This window comes from Mirounga leonina, unplaced genomic scaffold (assembly GCF_011800145.1).
Source record: "Mirounga leonina isolate KUSES-001 unplaced genomic scaffold, KU_Mleo_1.0 Mir_82, whole genome shotgun sequence".
Classification (NCBI taxonomy): Eukaryota; Metazoa; Chordata; class Mammalia; order Carnivora; family Phocidae; genus Mirounga; species Mirounga leonina.
In genome coordinates this window covers 59,053,332-59,074,447 of record NW_023270825.1, presented here as the reverse complement: position 1 = coordinate 59,074,447, position 21,116 = coordinate 59,053,332, and the positions used below count along the sequence as shown (strand labels likewise).

At 39.7% G+C, this 21,116-nt stretch overlaps 1 protein-coding gene across 3 annotated transcripts in view; it reads right to left on the bottom strand.

Annotated features, from left to right (window-relative positions):
- The window catches only part of SLC25A21 (solute carrier family 25 member 21), a 483,415-nt gene that overhangs the window by 117,881 nt on the left and 344,418 nt on the right, over window positions 1–21,116 (bottom strand). For all 3 annotated transcript variants that reach the window (XM_034992345.1, XM_034992344.1, XM_034992346.1), the window contains exon 3: window positions 8,443–8,526. In XM_034992345.1, coding sequence (XP_034848236.1) covers window positions 8,443–8,526 — 84 coding nt within the window. The remainder of the gene's footprint in view (window positions 1–8,442; window positions 8,527–21,116) is intronic.

The window sequence follows — 21,116 nt, the reverse complement described above, 5'->3', positions numbered from 1 at the left end:
TTCTTTCTTTCTTTCTTTCTTTCTTTCTTTCTTTCTTTCTTTCTTTCAGACAGAGAGAGTGTGTGCGTAAGCAGTGGTGGGGGAAAGGGCAGAGAGAGAATTTTAAGCAGGCTCCACACCCAGCATGGAGCCCCACATGGGGTTTGATCTCACAACCTGAGATCATGACCTGAGCTGAAATCGAGTGGGACGCTTAACCTACTGAGCCACCCAGGCACCCTTAACTTATTTTCTACAATAAGAGAATCAGACAAAGGTAGAAGAGTTTTTAGGAGATTTTCTTTTCTTTCTCATTTTCATCTGAAAATGTTCAGTTTAACAACCACTAGAAAAAGGATTAGGGTTTTGGTAAAGACATTCCCCTCCTCCCCCAAGGTGACTGCATTTAGCTCATCAGAAATCCAGAGTAAGTCAAAAGAAAGGCTTGAAACTATTTCTAACTGGACATCTCCCATTGACCATAGAATCCCCTCACCTCCCATTAACACTCTATAAAACATGGAGAATATCTGCTCAGGCTCTGGATTGAGACACTCATGTTCCCGAAAGACAACTACTTCACCCAAACAACTGGTCCTCCTTTCCCTCTTGTCAGCGCTGTGTGCTGGGAGAGGCTGTGTTTGGTCTCTTAATCAGGCCTTGCTGACGAGCTGACATCACTGCAAAAGTTTTCACTTATTCTTTGGCAACACTTAAATCCTTGCCAAAGGCCAGTCAGCAAGTCCGAAAGTATTGTTAGTGAGAGGCTGGGGGAGTCGATGTGTGACTGTCAGCTAGCAATCTATGGTGATGACAGGAGGGAAATCTAGGAGCTGAAACCATTTTAAAGGTCACTCCTTGGGCAGAACAAAAGACCTCTGACAGAGCTCTGGGACACTGGAAGCATAAGGATGCTGCTATCTGAGCACTCTGGAAATTCATTATCCTCTCCCTGATTGTAAAGACCACTTTACAACCCAATACAGCTTAAACCAGCAGCTATTTGCTTTCGCAGTGGTATAAAAGAATCTGGTAAAACAGAAATGCCAAATAATGTACCCATGGTTTAACTTTCTGCTTTTTTTTTTTTAATATTCTCCTTTAGTATTTTCTCCTTACTCTACATTCTTTCATTTTCAACCTTGAATTGCTAAATAATCAGAGTTTAAAGAGCTTAGCCACATACCTTCTGTGAAAAGCTATTACATACATTTCATATCTAAAATTTTATGAGTATAATATACTAAGGCATTGATAAGCCATTTTTAAAAGGAGCACAGATCATTCAGGAATAATAAGAGTAGGCCCATGCCTGAATTGAGATCATCTCTTTTTTTCTCTTTGCAAAACGGGAGAAGATTTGGAAGAAGAAAATGGTTCAGTTTACTGATGCCATAATCTGGACCTGGACCTACCACGTGTAAGACCTGCCGGGCAGATTTGCTAGAGTTTATTCTCCGAACTCTCACCTCTCGTGTTTTCTTATTCTTTTTTTTTCTCCCCGACTTGAATGGAAGACATTTGTTGTGCCATCATTCAGAAGCCCTGGCAGGCCAGGGCGGAGCTCTGTAGTGTGGGAGCAAGAGCAGCTGGGATGGTCTACTTTCCTCCTTATCACCGCAGGAAAACAAGGGAGCAGGGGTCTAATGCAGAGCATGGTGACTCTAGTTACTCATACAGCACTGGATACTTGAAAGCTGCTAAGAGAGTAGGTGAGTGTGCTCACCACGCACACACAAATGGTAATTCTGTGAGGTGATGGATATGTTAACTAACCCTACTGTGGCAATCATTTTGCAATGTACACGTGTATCAAATCATCACACAGTACATCTTAACCTTCACAATGTTCTATCTTGATTATATCTCAATAAAGCTGAAAACAATCCAAAACAAGGGAGCATTCAAGGGAGGTCCAGAGGGTACCAGGAAGGGCCTCTTTGGTAAAATAAAAAGGAGGAGAGAGAAGACACCCAAGGCACCAGGACCCTCACACAGAAGGCACCGTGGACATCTGGCACCCGCCAAAAATGAATTCACTTGGGTCTGCCAGGCTTGCAAACCCAATCAATACCCAGTGATCTACACACAGTGGATTTGCACTGCAAATTATCTGCTTAGGGGTCTGAGATCCAGTCTGTAATTACCCATCTGAGCGAAAACTCTTATGAGTACACAGGGACCCACCACTCAGTTGTATGTGAACTCCACTGGGTCTATCTATCAGATGAGAGGGACCAGCCTCAGGATCCAGGAACAGTGACACTAAGAACCACCCGTTCTACTCCAGCTTGGCAATACTTGGTAGATGAGTGGGTTTCTGTTGGATGAGAAGTTGGGTAGAGACAAGAGAGAGAGAGAAAAGCAGCAGCAACTATGGGGCTTTGTGAAGTTGCACCTGGCTTAGGTGGGGAGGAGGCTGATCCCTGGGACGAGTAGGTGCCTCCACTGTGTCTTCAAGTCCAGTACTTCCCCTCCCTCCCACGTGAAAGTGAGGGGGTTTCCAGACGCTGCCCAGGGGGTTTTCTCTCGGGGCAGGTCTTTCTATTTTCAAGGGTGCTTTCAAATCACCTGGTCCTGTTACATTAGGTAAACCAGGTTTTAAAAAGTGGACCCACTAAGACACCAAATAAGCCGAAGATCTTGGAGTTGGCCCACCTGTAAAAAGAAAATGTCCAAATCCTACCAGGTTGTTGTTGATTTTGAGTTGTCGACGTCCCGCTTCCTTTGTTTGTGTCACAAGCCACTCTTTCCCCTTCTTAATGAAAACAAGAGGGAGTGATTATACCTCCTGGGCTGTGCCATTTATGCTGTCTGAAAGGCACTTAAACGAGTGGCACATTATCTCACACATCTGGAGTTCACCAAATTAGCCAATTATGCTGGAGCTCATAAAATGAGGCCTTAAATGTCATTTAACTAGAAAATATTATAATCACCAAGTGGTCTGATTGTAAGATGATACTTGGGGCAGCATCAGTGGTTACAGAAAACAAATCGTGAAACAAAACACAGTTCAAATGCCCCCCAAATGCAACCACATATTTTCTACAGTAATACTTTCTGAAGAATACCATATTTCTGAAGGCACCAGCAATCAACATGTTTCTCATTTGAGACTAAGTCTAATCCGACCTAGTTGTTTCCGAGTTATTTGCCTTGGGCAAATCAATGCCCATGAGTTTTTCTCATAAGAAAACTGAGGAACATACAGGATGGGAGCAGCCTGATGGAAAACCATGAACTTATCAGAGATACGGAGCCATCTGTAAGGGATGGGACAATAACCGGATTAAGAGTCTTGAGTCATCAGAGGTTTGTGGTGCTTAGAATTGACAAGATTTGATTAACTGAACATATATGGTCTCTCAGGGCTTTCATATTTTACTTAAAGGAAGAGATAAAAGCTGCTTTAAATTGCTATGTGATTTGAGGGTAGGAATACTGCAAGTTTTAGAACAGCTATTTAAAACTTAGGGGTTTATAGCCACTATATTCACATTGTCTTCTTTCCATTTAGTATATAACAAAATTTGGTGTTTAGTAAAAGGTGATATAATATAATGGGAAAACCATGACATGTCACTAATACTTGTGTGACTTTGGGCAAGTTATTTAACTTCTCTGATCTTCTGTTTCCTCATACAAAATACAGACATAATGCTATGTTGTGTTCAGAATAGTGTTGCATTGGAAATAATATATGAAATAATATATGAAAAAGTTCCCAGCATCGTGCCTGTTACACTGAAAAAAAAATAAGTATTAGTGTCACATCTGTCCTTACCTATGTCACGAGAATATCTTAAGTTCTGTTTTATTCTTTTTCCTCTTTGTTTCAGCAAGAATGGTCACTAGGTGCTTTCAGAAGAGGGAGAGTAAGGGGACAGGCAGTCCTGGTTTTACATTAGCATAATTTACAACCCCATCTGTGAGCATCTCCAGCACTCTTTTTAGAGCAACAGGTACAAAAGAGACTAGAAAAACTTTCAGGAGATACTCTGAAGCAGAAGGAAGGAAGAAGCGATGCAGGAACACATGGTAAATGGGGACACCAGCTGCTACTTGCCGGGAGAATTTACAAAATGAAACTAATTGGTTTTAAAGGCACCTAATCAGCTAGGCTAAATTTGTTCTGGGCTCACTATTTCAGTAGATGGACCTATGGGTTTATTTTTACCAAACTGAAATAAGATGAAAAAATCATGGTGATAATGGAGGACTCTCAACAGTGACAAATTCCTTGCCTGTGAGTTCTCTCTTCTCCATTAGACAAAACAACGATGGCCTCTTTGGTAAATATATATGGTATGAGAATTGCATATAATAGAAATCCTTGCAGAGCATTTGGAAGGACTTTTTTTGGGGGGGCGGGGGTAAAGCTGGGTTGAAAAACCCTGTCTTTCATTAAGTACATAATATTGATGCTTTTGCTTCTTAAAAGAACCTTAGAAGTGGTTAAGGGACTTGGACCCATGTATTTGAGCCACAGTCCCTTGTAAACATGAATTCTGGGCAGAGAAGTGGGGAATTGCATTTCTCAGGATGGCGACGAGTACCCTTCCCTGTCTTACAGCGGGGAGGAAAATGGGAGATCTGTGCAGACATTAAGAGTATGATCAGACTTGGGCACCTGGGTGGCTCAGTTGGTTAAGCGACTGCCTTCGGCTCAGGTCATGATCCTGGAGTCCCGGGATCGAGTCCCGCATCGGGCTCCCTGCTCGGCAGGGAGTCTGCTTCTCCCTCTGACCCTCCTCCCTCTCATGCTCTCTGTCTCTCATTCTCTCTCTCGCAAATAAATAAAATCTTAAAAAAAAAAAAGAGTATGATCAGACTTTAATGTTCTTAAACAAGAGAAAGGAAATAGCTTTCAAAACCTTTAACTTGGGGGATGTAGGAAAAACCAGGAGAGACGAATTGTCTTAACTATGCTAATGGTCACACTGACTTGCACTATGTTCCTGTAGCCACAGACCAGACTGGCCTGGATGCACCTGAGTGAGAAAAATATCTTTGAAAGCAGAGTGTACTCTAAAAGCTAAATAAGAAAATGAAAAGGAACTGCTTTCACTAGGAAAAAGATTCAACCGAACATGTGCTAAAAGGGTTTCTTTTCTTTTTTCTTTCTTTGTTTTTTTAACTTAACACTATGAAATGTTTTTGCTCTGTATCAAAGATAACAGGAAGCTTTTTCTTTTGTATTTTTACAAATATTTCCATCTCTGAGACTAGAGCTCTCCGGCTTTGGGCTAATAACATGTCCAGATCTAAAGGCATTACGGACAGAATGTCAATTTGCTCTAGAAGCAATTATACATACAGTCTAGGAAAAGGCCAGTTTTACTATGCAAGGACCACACATGCTGTATGTTTGTTGTATTACTTGATATCAAAGCAGAAACATCAACTTCTTCCTAACACACATGAAATAAAGAGCCTGGCTAAGGAACTCCCACATCCAATTCAGAGATACCTGTTGCAGCTTATAGAGCTTGGAAATGCTGCTACTACTGTTTTACTGGAAAGGGACACTGCTATTGACTACATAATGCACTATGATTTCTTTAACTTTATATATATATTCTGGGTAAAATGAGCATGACTTTGATCCCAGTTGTCATAGATGCAGGCGTATCATTAATGTATGGCATTTAGTTACCATATCACCAGAGTACTAGCAAGAATTTGCTGATTCTATGTCACTAGGTCACCTAAAAATATTTAATCAGGTATCAAGATTACTATCATAACTTCAGAGGGGGGTGCTCAATAGCAAGAATTATTATCTCTGTTTCGTTTTGCATCCTTATGATTTTGATGTGATGACTTGTATTCAGTTAGTGAGCACTTACTATCTCTACTCAGTGCTAAACACAGTCATGGGAGATACAGAGCTAAATGAAAAATGGCCCTTAGGGGAATAGATCCCTGGGGTGGGAGAGAGGAGACAGAAAATAGCCACAGTAAATTAGAGAGGTTCATGCTATATTTTGCATAGCACATAAGAATGACTGCTAAAGAAAGCGTGTGGTAGAGAAAAGATGGTCAGAGAGAGAAATGTGAGGGCATCCTTGAATGAAGAGGGATGGTTTCCTGAGTGGATGAGGGGGTCGGTCCTGCAGGAAGAAGATAACGGCCAGCATGCAAAGCTATGAGACTGTGAGCAGATCTGCTATTCTTAGAGCAGATCTCTGTATGGGGAATGAGCCAGGAGAAGGAGGGAGGGCCACAGTAACACAGGCACTGTACCACAGTAAGAAGTTGAGGCTTTCTGGGCGCCTGGGTGGCTCAGTTGTTAAGCGTCTGCCTTCGGCTCAGGTCATGATCCCAGGGTCCTGGGATCGAGCCCTGCATCGGGCTCCCTGCTCAGCGGGCAGCCTGCTTCTCCCTCTCCCTCTGCCCCTCCCCATGCTTGTGCTCTCTCTCTCTCAAATAAATGAAGTCTTTAAAAAAAAAAAAAAGAAAGAAAAAAAATAGGTTTAGGCTTTCTACTGCAGGGCATATTTTTATATGTTACCCAAATACTCCAAAAGTAAATGAATTAAAACACTATGATACCGGCATAGAGATAGATAAACTAATGAAACAGAATAGGATATGGAGAAACAGACTAGAAAATTTAGATGACGTATCTGTGGAAGTTTAATATACAAAAAAGCTGGCGTTTCCAATAAGGGAGTAACAGCGAGATTTTTCAACAAGTGGTGTTTGGACAACTCACTAACCATTTGAAAATAAAATTTAGTTCCTGTATGCCACACAGTGCATTAAAAAAAATCCTCAGATGGATTAATGATATAAATGTGAAACATACCAGAAGAAAATGTTTATAATCTTGGGGTTAGAAGACATCCTTCTTTCTAATGTGACAAGGTCAGATATCACAAAGGAAAAGATAGATATGATCACAAAACCACAATCTTCAAAAATGTCAAGGTTCTGAAAGGTGTAAGGCACTGTAGCTCTAAGAAAAATGACAAACTGGGAAAAAGATCTGTAATCTATGTCATAGTTAAAGAATTAGTACCTATAATATATACTGAGCTCCTACAAATCAATAAAAAGTCTAACCCAAGAAAAATGGGCAAAGAACACAAGAAATTCTTGAAAGAAATGACAACTAATGGTTATAAAAGTATGTTCAATCCCAGTTACAATAAAAATAATGCTTGTAGACAATTTTATTTTTCACCTGTTGGATTATTAACAGGAGATACATGTGGGGGGGGGCAGATATACCAAATAATGATTGGTATTGTCCAGTGCTTGAGAGGGTGTGGAGAAATGAGAATTCTCAAAGACTGATACTTTTTGGAAGATAAGTGGGTAACATTTATAAAATGTGCATATCATTTGATCCTGCATGTCCATAGCTAGCAACTTATTTTATAGAAAAAAATTTATGTGCACACAAATGTGAAAAAGTAGTATAAGGATATTTATTGCACCATTGTTTTGATTAGCGAAAATCTGCAAACAACCTAGTGGTCTGCCAAAGGGTTTAACTTAATAAATTGCAGCATGTAGATACAAAAATTACTATGGTATTGTTAAAAATATATATACTGCCATGGAAAGACATCCATGACATATGTTTAACTGAAAGAAACAACTGACCATAGTATAATCTGCCAAGAGAGGTAGTGAACTACAAAGGTTAGGAGCATGGGCTTTGAGGTCAAGCAGACCTGGATTTGAATCCCAGTTCCATTATTTATCAGATACGTGAAAATGACTAATTCCTCTGAGTCTTGATTTCTTCATTTGTCCAGCTGAAGTGGATTCTAATAGAACCTACCTCACAGAGTTATAAGGAGAATTTCTAGCACATAGTAGAGACTAAGCATATACCAGCTATTACTATTACTGTTATCATTTTGTGCATACTTATTATTTTCAACCAATTCTCTTATGAAAACAACTTCAAAAAGCAAATCTAATATCCTTTGGAAAATTATGCTGGAGTCTTTAACCGAGTCTATACATCAAAGACCATTTTAGCTTATGTAAAAAAATATTTTTATCTGATCAGCTAGTAGATAGGATAACAAATCTGACACATCAATTTTTGACATAGTTCTGCTTTGAATATTCATAAGCCACAATGCAAATAAGGAACACATTTGGACACTATATTCAAGAATCAAAATAAAGAACTATTATATTTAGATAGCTGCTGTTATGAGAACTTTAGAAAATCTCAATGGCACAAAGTAGAAATTGTCTTCTAGTCAGCAAACTGATTATTAATATAATTTTTGTGGTAGTTCTTATGTATACATATTTAGTTTTCAATTGTATTATCAAGAAAAACACACAAAAAAGTGGGAAGGCACCCTTTTAAATATTTTCCTCTAATAACACTAGGAAAATGAGCCATTCAAAATGAGAAAAACATGTTATGTAGTAATATGTCAAATGCTTATATCAACATAAAGTTCATACACAAAGAACCATACATACCCTTCTATTTGGAAAATTGTTCGAAAGCTGTCTCCCAAGCTTTTGTAACTGTTTGGATCAGTTGCACATCTCTGAATCTGGAACCTAGGAGAAAAAAATATCAAACAAAAAAAAATTCCAAGTTAAGGATTTTGCCAAATGGCTTTCCTCATTTTTCAAAGTCTTAGGAAACTTAGCCCTTTCAGGTTAATCTAAAATATTCTGGGTTTTGCTATAGATTTTATTGCTATATTTGCCTTATATAATCTTTACCTTATTTTTGTAGCCTTTAAAATTATATTTCTCTGTACTTTAATAGAAACTATAGAGAGAGTTTTTTTCATCTGTTTCTTAGCCAGGCAGATGCACCCTGAGGCATTTATGCCTTTTTCTTTTATGAAAAGCATACACAGATGTCATAGATTGTTTTAATGTATAATTCAGAAATCTGAAGGTGCATATGAAACAAATAAGTAGCTCTATTTCTTATCTTAATTAGTGCCCCCTTGATGGTAATTTAATACAAAGGTTAAAAATACAGAGCAGCTAATATGGCCTAACTTTGATCCTGATTGTGAATTTGGAATTCATTCTGGTAGACAGGAGCCTGTGCTGAGAAGAAGAGTTGCAGTTGTATTGTGATACAGTTCACAATCCCTACTTCTACTTCATGATGGAGCAGAGCTTGTCATTATGTTCAGGCTTCCTGAATTTTCACAGAAGCACTGTGTCCGGTATGGTTGGTGCTCAGTAAAAATGTATTGCATTTTAGAAAGAGAAATTCTTTTTCCTTCTTCTTTTTGGTTATGATCATGCATCTCGGGACTCTAACCTTCAAAATTTGGGAGTTTCCCAATGTGAGGGTCTTAACTTACTCATTGTGTATTTTACTTTGGAGTTTGTTTCTAAAGAGATTTCTGACAAGTACTCTCATTTCCCTACACCCCAGTTCTCCATTTTTGGGTTTCTTTAGTCTGCTCACTACTTGTGTTGAACTTCCTTGTCCCAGTTCTGAGTTAAGAAGGCCCTTCTGTTCTTCCTTCCACAATTTTACCAAAAATTTTTAAAAGAACTTTTCAAAAACACCTCTTCTATCATCTACTTTAAGACGCTTTTCTCAGATTTTGGATTTATAATATGAACACTTCTACCTCTAAGAACAATGTATTTTATGGTTCTAGGCCCCAGGGAATTACACTGAAAACTGACACATCACAGAAAAGGGTGACTATTTTGCTTTGATTGAAGCAGTTGGGGATATGAAAGGAATGAGTATATTATAAAACTGGAAAGTGAGGCTGGATTATATTTGATTTTGTAGAGAGTTGATGAACATAATTGTGCAGGAGGGCAGCCATTCTGAGATGAGGAAGTTGAGTATTCCAGCACAGTTCTTCCAGCAGAACACATACAAATACCTACAAAAATATTTACTGCCTGACTGGGTGGATTGGAATGGGAATATGGAGGGCGAAACAACCACGAAGCCCATATAATAATCCTGGTGAGGATAATGCCAAAATATCAATGGAGACAACAGGAATGTAAAGAAAGGGGTGAGCTGCTTGGGTAATCCTTTTTCTCTTTAAATAAATGCATGTATGTGTTTGTGTGTATGTTTTATGATACATTCAACACAACACCCTCTTGATCCTCTTCAACCCAGCAAGCAATATTCTACTATTGCCAAATTTTAAAATGTCCTAAATATTCATCTTCATAATGGTTTTGTTTGTCAAACTTAAACCTCTATTAGCATGATCATTTTTAGAAGGTTAGTTTTTAGATAAGAATTATATCTCTAAGATTTGAACTGTATTGAACTCATCAGAAGATCATGGACCAATACAGCTAACTCATTTAAACTGTTCCGGACCTAGAGGTACATTTGGTGTATGCATAACCACTGGCCCAGAAGGCTCAGTAAGCAGTTCTGTCTAGAACCAAGAACATGATTTGATGGTCAGGTAGATGGACCATGTTTGGTATTTCTGGACTACTGCATATAGATGAGATAACTTGGTACTTTGGATACAAATGAATTAACACTAAACCCAAAACTGTACAATGAGAAAACTATATGTACACCTACACAACAAATAACTTTGCATAAAATTTGTTTATACTACAAATAACATAGGGAGTGATTTCCAAAATATGACATTGATTCTCATGTGAAAAAGAATCTCCATCTCTGCAATTGCCTATTTGTAACCTATATTCATTGCTAAGTATGAAACATTTTCTTAGGTCTTAGTCAGGAAGTCTAACATTATTCTCTAACTGTTCTTTTAGGAAAATAATTTAAAATAGTTTTATATATTATAAAACTATAATAGCTTGTAGATTTTTCTCATAATATCTGTAATAATTTTCATTAAGTTCATTTACCTCCATCAAATTCCTTTCTAGATGCTTTTTTCCCAAATTACCAAGTATTTTTAAAATAACCATCATATGAAATAAGATCTACAGGTTTTAAAAAACTCGGAGCATCATCTTCACTGTCAAGAGTCACAATAAATAAATAAATAAATGAGAAAAATAATTTACAATATAAAGAAAAATATCCACAATGTCAAGTAGCACCAGCCCCAAATAGCCCAGGTGTTCATCAGAGGGAGCAATTACTGCTTTCTGCAGAGGGTCAGAAAGGACTTCAGGAAGGAGAAGGGATTTGAGCTGGTCTTACAGGATTCAGAGGCAAAAAGAGTAAGCAGGAAAAGGCATTCCGGGTGGGGAAATGAGAGAAACAAAGGCCAGTGAGGAAAAGTTGTCCTTTCAAGAGAAGGGAAGAAAGAGATCCCCCACCATGGCAACCTCCCATGTTTCCTTCAGGACAGGTGTTATAGGACTCTGCTGTGGAATTCAGTTGCTCAGGTGGAGACTTGAGTGGACTGGGGGAGGAAATTTATGAGATAAAGTCAAAAAGCCCAGTAGAGACCATTTGACCTCTTCCTGCTCCTCATCTGAGTATTTCAGTGAGGCCATCCCCCAGTTATGTGACCCTGGTCCTAGAAGGACTATAGATGAGTCAGCAGAGGGGCCAAAGCAAGTGCACCCCAATGCCTAGAAAAATGACCTTAGCCCCGCTTTCACTGCTGAGGTTAGAGACATCGGCTTTGTCTATGACGTCTGTGTGCTTGGGTAACACTGAGGAAGGTCTTCCGTCAGCTTACACCAAGATGAATACAGACTACAGTTCTTTCATAACTAGTCATCTAACTTTGCTATTGGAAGTCTAGGCACTTTACTTGTTAGCTGCAATTTCTTTCTTTGTGTAGAATCTGACAGATACTAGTTCTAATCTGCCATTCATTCAGGTAATAAGAGTTCTTGAACACTTAGTATGTAGTAGGTATCCACTATTTGGGGCATTACAAAGAAATGACATAATCCTGCTCTTTAGAAGCTTCTAGTTAGGTGAAGGAGCTATGCAAATAGATGATTACCATATGCAAGTGATAATAGTGTTTCAGAGTATCCAGTGTCAGCCAAGGAGTTTTCCTGGCACTGAGTAAATACCATTACTACTCTACTTGGAGATGATCTCCTATCTATGGGTGGACTGTAGCTGACAGAAAATAGCACTACGTCGAGACACTGGAGCAAAGAGGGAAAACAGGAAGGCTACCTTTGGGCTAAGTATCTGTGATTAAATTTTACCCACCCACTTTAGAACAGGCAACAAGAACAGTGAGTGGAATCCAAAAGGAGTGTTCCACTTAGAAACTGATTGATGAGTGACGCTGTGTTAATTACAAACAGGAGTGGCGACATCAAAATAACATTATATGAGGAGAGTCCGCAAGCTGTGTGGTAAAGCAGTGCAAAAGGATAGGCAGGCAGGGTAAATACTAATTCCTCAGTAAAGCCACCCGCCATTCTTCACTAGGCTAAACCAGCTGGAGGTCCCATTAAGCAGGCTAAGGCAAGTACAGCTGTCTTTTCTACTGCCCATCTCAAATGCGGCGTGTCTACACTTTGCAGAGAAAGTACATGCAGTATTTAGTTCTACTACACATGACTTGTTCGGATCACAGAGTTATCAGTTCTTCTAAGGAATCTGTTTCAAGTTGATATAATTACAGTGCATTTTGGTCAATCATGTAAAACAGCAATTTCCTTCTTCCTCTCTACTACATTTCAGCAACTTAAAAGGTTTCTTTCTTGAATTGAAGCTTTACGTCAGCATTATTCCAAGCTGCATTCTGGGCTAACAAATTCTCTCTGTGCCCGGGGAGATAATTTTCCAGTTACGTAATACAACTCTTTGTAAAATTACAAAGGCAAAGCCATACTACTCTTGATTGTATTTAGAAGAAAAGGTTGGACCTTTCCATTGTCCTAATAAAAGCAGCTTAGACACATCTGGAATCTCCATCTGAGAAACTTCTCTTAATAGAATGAAATCCTGCTGCCAAACTGGCAAATGGGACAGTGGAGTAACACTCGAGAAGCTTTCAGTGCCTGACGTGCAGTCAGGATGAACCACAAAGAAAGGTGTGTGGCTCAAACCCTACGTACGCCTCATTGCCCGGGAGCCAGCAACCCTGTCCGCTGGGGTGCCAGGGAGCACAGTCCTGCACACTCCTCGAGTGGAGGGAACAGCCCTGTCATCCACCATGCCATAAACATCAAGGGAGTTACTGTGGTAACCACCAGGGCAAAGAAGGGTGGCGCAATGTTCACAAACAAATGTACAAGCATATTTTTAAAAGCTGAAGAATGTTCTCACTCACTGAACTATTTTTCTCTGAACGGGTCGAGAACCATTACTGCAGCCTTTCCCACTGGCTTCGTTGTGTCCTTAGCTGGTGATACCAAATTTCAGACTAGTCTGTTGTTGATTCTCAGCACAGTTAGAAATGCCAGGTTAGGCATTCAGCTGGTCTGAGCACTTCTAAGACACAGCCATAAAAAAAGATCCATCTGTAAGAAATAAAATGACTTCGCTTGCCTTAAAAGCTGGAGGACGAGTTTGTTTGAAAATGTCAAAACCTCAAATCTATGCAGTGCCTTTATCTGCAAAGTAATTTTGGACCTATCATCTTTTAAAAAAATACTGATGGCTAATGGCATCTATACTGGGGAAGGGAGGATTCAGGACACACACGTACAGTACATGTATAGGCATATAGGTATGTGTATATGTGATTTATAGTGTATATTTATACGAAGGGTGGCAGTTGAGTTGCAAAGAGTCAGATTGGGGTAGATGAGGACATCTGTCCTGAAGCTATGTTCGCATAGCACACACTCTGCTTTTTAGTTTGATCATCCGATTGTTTGTGGTGCTTTAGGGTAGGGAACCGATGGAGATTCCGGAGGGGCCGAAAGCCAGCCATCCAAACAATCCCTGTGGTGCTGCTGTTGATCCTGAGCAGAGCAGCGAGATAGGTGAAGTTTAGCTCTCGCATCATCTCCAGGTCGTCTTCCAGTTCAACAATGTTCTTGTGCTCTCTCCTACCTTCTCCCCTCTTCAACTCTACTCTCAGAAAAGCATTCACACCATTTATCCTTAATGTAGCTTTTCAACTGAGATGCTGTCGCTCGATCTTGTCCCCTGTTAAAGGGATTTCAGCTGCCAGAGGCGAGGGAGAAAGGTTTGTTTTGTTTCGGGTGGAGATGCAGGGTACCTCTGGCACCAAAGATAGTCCTGAGTGGTACGGTTTTTCCTGAGTGGAACTGTAAGCTACCATCATGCTGTAGGCTACATAAAAATTACACCTTTCTGTCAGAGGTGAGGAACTTGGGGGAAAAGAGACACATGCCAGGAGCCACCAGTTACAATTTAAGTGTGGCCACGAAGAAGCAGTGAAAAGTAGTGAGGTTTGTAGCTTAATCCTTCTTGGCCATTCTCCTCAGCAGTAAAATGGGAGAGCAGACAGCAGAGGACACTCTGATTTTGAAGGGACAGGGACACAGAGACTTATATTTTATGAGTTTGTTAGCCATAAGAAAGAGGAAGCCTTTCATTTTGTTTTGTAAAGCCCCAAATTCCATATTTTATAGAGGTGGGAGACAGCTAATAAAAATTGTACACTGACAATAAGTGGTGATGAATCTAATGAAACTCCCTGCCAAGATCTTTGCAAATGTGCTATGAACCAAGATCATTAGTAATTGCCAGAATGTTACACATGCTCCTTAATAAACACTTCAGAAACCCACTAATGAATCAGAGATTAACAGACTAAAGGTTTGCAATTACAGAACACATTAAAAGGATAACTGTAGGAAGATTAAGTAAAGATTTTAATTCGCCGTAATTAGCCTATCTTACTGAAATAAGAGGTTTCTCCTGTGGAGTATGTTTGCTTTCTTACTGGTTGGTTGAGCATGGCCAAAGTCACACTGAACATGCAAAGACACGTCTGAGGCTTTGAAATTTAGGTGTATACACCTACCTTACAGACTTTGGGAAAAGGCCCTAGGAAGCCCACCTTGAGAAAAATTCCCACCTTGTATATTTATTTCCTGTACTCTGAAAAATCGCCTTCCACTAAGGCTGCCCCAATAGAAGAAATACCCACTTTCCATGAAAGGCTAACCACTGAACTGAAGGGGGATGGGATCTCTGCATTTGCCATCCCTACAGAAAGAGCAAATCTGATGGGGGGTGGGGGGAACACGGCCACGACTTGAGAGACAATTCTATCAGTTTTCTTTAGTATGTGCCGGGGAGAAAGGTTTTCTTTGAACATTACTCAAAAAAAAAAAAAAAAAAAAAGTGGGCTATGGGTATTCTGTTTTACTTTAGATTAAATATAACAATAATCATCCATGTAACACTGCCTTGGCAATGATGAGCACAGGAGTCCTTTATTCACGTTGGAAGGGTGCGGTTTGCCGTTCTAGACACAGATTTCTGCCTCAACATTTCCTGAGACCCTCATCTGTACAAGAGGCAAAGTTAAGAATTCTGGGGACACAGAGATGAATAAGCCACAGATCTTTTCCTCTAGAACAGAACAAACAGGAGGAGGGCAGGGAAATGTTAGTAGTTCATTATAAAATAAGGCAGAATACAGGGGCACCTGGGTGGCTCAGTTGGTTAAGCATCTGCCTTCGGCTGAGGTCATGATCCCAGAGTCCTGGGATCGAGTCCCATGTCAGGCTCCCTGCTCAGCGGGGAGTCTGCTTGTCTCTCTCCCTCTGCTCCTACTTCCCTCCCTAGCCCCCACCGCCTGCTCATGCTATCTCTTTCTCAAACAAACAAACAAACAAATAAATAAATAAAATCTTTAAAAAAAAAATAACGCAGAATCCAAGTGTTAAAGATTCTGGGAACTAGGTTCGTCTGCAACTTAAGGATTGCTTTTGCTTGCTGGGTTCATGACTTAGGCCTGGCATCAATTAGCACCCTAAACTAAAGCTAACAAATCCACAAGGGTCATGAGTTTGGCTCTGTCTGAGAAGTGACCACTGACCAAAGTTCAAAAGCTGTACCCTTACATATTTGGCTGCTTATCAAATTATTCTAAAAATTCAGGGAAAAGAAAGATCTTTCCTGAATGTTACTCAGTCATCACTCTTTATAAAAGAAATAAAGACCTATGCCTGGTAAAAATTAAGATTTTGCCTGTTTAAAGTCTGAATATCTTTACTAGGTGTAGGTGGGCCGGGCTATGATTTGGCTTAGTGTTTATGATATTGTAAAGAAGACCAATAAATTTTTCTATGTTATTTTAAAACAGTTTATAATTTGAAGAAATATGTAATAACCTGGAGTGCTCAGTCAGCTAGATAATTACTACAGATAGGTAACACATCTTGGCAAGGCCACAAAAGCAAGGGAAATCTTCTGTGCCATGTAATTTTGAACACGCTTTTGAACAGAGCCTCAAAAATATTATCTCTCTGAAATATCAGATCAACCCAGATAACCTGATTATACTTTAAATAATTTCCTGTGATCCTAGACACATCTAATTGCAGTCTCCTTTCACAAGCCAGGGAGATTTAAAGTCTGATATTCTGTGACTGTACATTTTACAATTCACACTTTAACTATACACTTAAATATCCTATAAATGGTTCATTGTTTTGCCAACCACAAGTTTTGTTACAATAAACATTTGCCTATGTGTCCCTGATTAATGTGAGGAAATAGATCTAGTTTTGTACATCTTACACAATTATAAGACATACGGTATTCCTAGTATGTAGAATCTGTGCAAAAGTTGACATTGTAAGATGAATCATGATAAGACAGTTGATTCTACCATCTGGCACACGTTCTTCTAGTTGTTTATGTTACTTATGGGATAATAACTAAGAGCACTGACAATATAATTCCAGAATTTATTTTAATGACAGTATGCTAGTTAACAAGTCAGAGACAAATGATCATTAGAAATTACAACCTAAATCTAATAATGTTAAACCACAAGCAATAAAACAGGCTAATTGACATAGCTGTATAACTAAAGTGCTCCAAGCATAAACTGGTCTCAATTAAACAAAAGCCTGACTAGCATGACTTTCAGTATTTTGCTTTGTAAAATACATGTCACAATATAAAATTATGCTTGTAATATAATAATATAGGGCTGCCACTTTTTGAATATATGTATGTGTGTATGTACGCATATGTTTAAATAAACTTCATATTTAATGTCAGCAAATGACCAGATGCACCTACCTACATTTTCCCAAGTGCACTGATGTAGGCTGGCCATTACAGTGGTTAATTAGCATGAAATCAAATTACACGTGGGAAGGGCAGGAAGGATGGATCACAGGTTGGAAAATAACTCATTAGCAAGGTAATGAGAGTAGAGAGGGTGACTTCAGCTTTAGCAATCAAACACTAAAATTACTATAGTCATGACAAGTATCATCGTTTTCCCATATTCCCAAAATAATTAGTTTAAAAAAATTTGATACCCCCCCCAAAAGTCAGCTATATTCTTTCTCTCTCCGATCCTCCCCACCTACCTCTTTGGGTCTATAGGTTTTTCTAATGTTCATCAATAGCACCTACTGCCTGGTGACAGAGAACCACAGGATGCCATTCTCACCTGTTGAGCTTCAGCTCATTGCTCAGGATGAGACTGAAGTTCTTTTTTTTTAAAGATTTTATTTATTTATTTGAGAGAGAGAATGAGAGACAGAGAGCATGAGAGGGAAGAGGGTCAGAGGGAGAAGCAGACTCCCCGCCAAGCAGGGAGCCCGATGCGGGACTCGATCCCGGGACTCCAGGATCATGACCTGAGCCGAAGGCAGTCGCTCAACCAACTGAGCCACCCAGGTGCCCCGAGACTGAAGTTCTTGGTTTACAGCCTCCATAAAAGATTTCCAGAACAAGGAAATCGAAAGCAGTCAGAATCTATCAGAACCCTCTTACTGGCCCTGGGAACTGAGCCACTTCACATAAACTAATTATGCACTAGAGACCATAAGCCAGGGTCCCAGTGAGGGAGAATGTCAGAGAATATAGAGTCTCTGGAGACCTAATATACCAATCCATTTTATTTTAACTGATCAAATGTGCCTATCTTATGGTTTACTTAGCACTGATAAGGAAGGATGTTTTTCAACAATGTCAAAGAGAGAAAGATTAGGAGAGTGGGTGGTTTCTTTGCATTCATAAGTATAAATGCTTATGCTAGAAAGAGATTTGGGGAATGGAGGTAAGAAACTTGGCTAGTAAGGAAGAAAACATGCTTATGCTTATTGGAGTTGAGGAAAATTTCAAGGGAAGTTTTTATTTTTATACCAAGATTGACCTCATATGTTACCAAGATTTGGATCTGTTATTGATTCCAAATGAGGACAGAGTTTTCAAAAGCATTTTATAGGTGGATAGGACCCAAAAATGACTAAAAAAGTGGTGATCATACTGCTTACTTGTAAATCACTTTCAACTTGGAGAGCATTTTTACATATGTGATCTCATCTCAGGGTATTCCTCAGTTTCACAGTTCCTTGTATTTGTAGGGTAAAAATCACTTGAGAAAGGGAAAAAGAAAAGGTATCAGCTTGGAGCTAGAAAAGCATCAGAGTAGAGGGAATAGGTTTCCCTGAAGTCTCTCACCTTGGTTTTGTCTCTAGGTCAGAGAATGTCAGTAAAATTACTTCTCTAAAACCAAGCTTTTTTCATTTGTTAAAGAGGGAATAATGTTATTTGCACGCCACCCAACTGACTTTGAAGTTTATCTCTGGAACTCAAAAAAAAATCAGCCCTGAATTAACTGTTGTGGGGAGAGCCAGGTTTCAGAGATGAATTGATTGTGTTAATTTGATCTGATCCCTCATTGTCTGGAGTATAGACTGTGGGTGGAGAGGGATCTTCATGGGGGAGGTGGGATGGACATCTTTGTGGAAGAATTTGGATGCAGTCCTATTTGAAGTGCAAGACATCATGTGATTTCTCCTAAGACATCATGTGATTCCTCATTGTAGACAACTGGATTGATACATTGTAGACCCAAACAAAACAAAACAAAACCCCCAAACCACCGTTCTATATTTATTTAGCATGTTTTCTATGGAGTTTATTTCCAAGCCTACTGTCTGCCTGGGGAACACTGACTGTCAAGACCAATATCAACTAACTCTGTAACTTCTCCTCTCTCTCTCTCCCCCCAACCCCCACCCTTTCTCCTCCCTCTCTCTAACTCTCTCTCTTTTTCTCAATGATGTGCTTGTAATAATGAAGATTCCATCATGACAGGAACCCATGCTCAAGAAAGCTCCAGTGGAAGGGTGTGGTTTCATTATTATCATCAAATAACATGCTAAAAATAATTAAAAATCACTTAGAACACTGGCAACAGAAGAGATGCATGAATTATTCCCACTCAGGAGCAGGCTTAACTTGGCCACAGAATTTGTACAGGAAACTTTGTTTTACCAATTAACCAAATATTTAATAAAAGACAACTAATATATTTGTTCAAATTACAGGTGGGTAGTTTGGTGTAACAAAGCACTTCAAGACCATTCCACTCATTTAATTTCATAAAATGATGATCTTATTCCAACTAGCAGCTTTCACATAGATGTATGTATGTAAAAGCTGCTAGTTGGAATAAAACAATTACTCTAAAAAAACCTAACTTTCTACAAATTAAGATCCAGATTAATTGGATATCTTGGTTAATGTAGGTTCCTTAAAATTTTAAAGACCAAACATAAGACATTCATTTAAAATGAGACCCAAGTGAGAAACCTCCAGTGAACACATAAGAGTTGAACCTCCTCCTTCAAACTTCTGCGAGGGTGAGTTCTGGTTGTGTCCAATGAAACTCTGCTCATTTGCGGTCAATTAATTATCATGAGTTCCAAGTATGACAATTAGATTTTTTAATGGTTAAAAGGGTAAGTTTTATGCATATTTTATCACAATTAAAAAAAAATCCTTGTTTAAGGATGCTTCACAGCCCTTTCACCATCTCACCAAGCTGTTCCCCAAAAAACCAGTTCAGTTGGGAGCATGACAGAAAGATTAGCTCAAGAAGACGGTAGTGCTGAAGGAAGGGTTTTGGGGGATGGGGAGGGGGTGGGGTAGAGGGGAGCCAGGAAAAGAGGAAGTGATTGAGCAAAAGGATTTAGTGCAGAAAACTGGGGGACCCCGAGCTTGTCTCATCCCTCAAACAGAGCTGGATAGTTATCAAATTATTCTAAATGCCCAAGAAGTCAATCAGAGGTCTGAGAGAACAAAACTGCAAGGGTACAAGTAGTAAAGTGACCACCTTTTGGAAGGTAGGAGGTGTGGAAGTTCACTTGGGGGAGAAGACATAGCTGAAGATTAGATTTAAACACTGGGAATTTTAGCTCCTCCCTCCACAAGTAAGACCTTATCATTGAGTATAGAAGAGCAAAAAAAGTGTTCTGGAACAGCGAGATTTACAAAGAATTCATGCCAACTAACATTTGTTGAGTGCCTACTCTGTACAGGGCACTCAGATGTTAAGACTGTTTAACTCCGACACTGACCCTGTTATGGAAGTTTGCATTCTAGGGACGCCTGGGTGGCTCAGTCAGTTGAGCGTCCGACTCTTGATTTCAGCTCAGGTCATGATCTCAGGGTTGTGAGACTGAGCCTGGCGTCAGGCTCCACGCTAGGTGTGGAGTCTGCGTAGGATTCTCTCTCCCTCTACCCCCCCACCCTCTGTTGCACACACACTCTCTCTCAAATAGATAAATAGTAAAAAAAAAAAAAAGTTTGTGTTCTAATAGGAGACAAACATGTGGCATTAAAACATGAATAACAGGCAAGTCTTCCTAGATTTGTCATATTCTTGCTTGCCCCCTTGAATAGTACACAGGAAACCCAACATAGCATGTTCGTAGTGACTGGGGTCAGTGAGGGCCTTCTGAATGGGAATTACCCTTCTGTGCTCTTACACTGTGATCTGCTCAAGCCTCCCTACATTAATGGCCTCACAGCACTTTTCTGGTCCTTTGTTTTCTCTGTATGGTTTTGTTCTATCCGTTATTGCTAAGCAATGAGCTATCTTTTCTTGAACATCATCGTGTCTGCCCCTAAGCCACTCTCCCTGCTTCCATCTCCTCCTCCCCTTTTCTCTCCTGCATTCCTCGTGTGACCTTTCACTCACCACTTAAAACCAGCAGTGAATGAAGGACGAGATAACTCAGCTGGGTCACGGCTCTTAGTGAGGGCTGCAGGGGCCATACTATGAGTCAGGTCCGTGAGCATCAGTGCCTGGCTCTTGTAACATCTA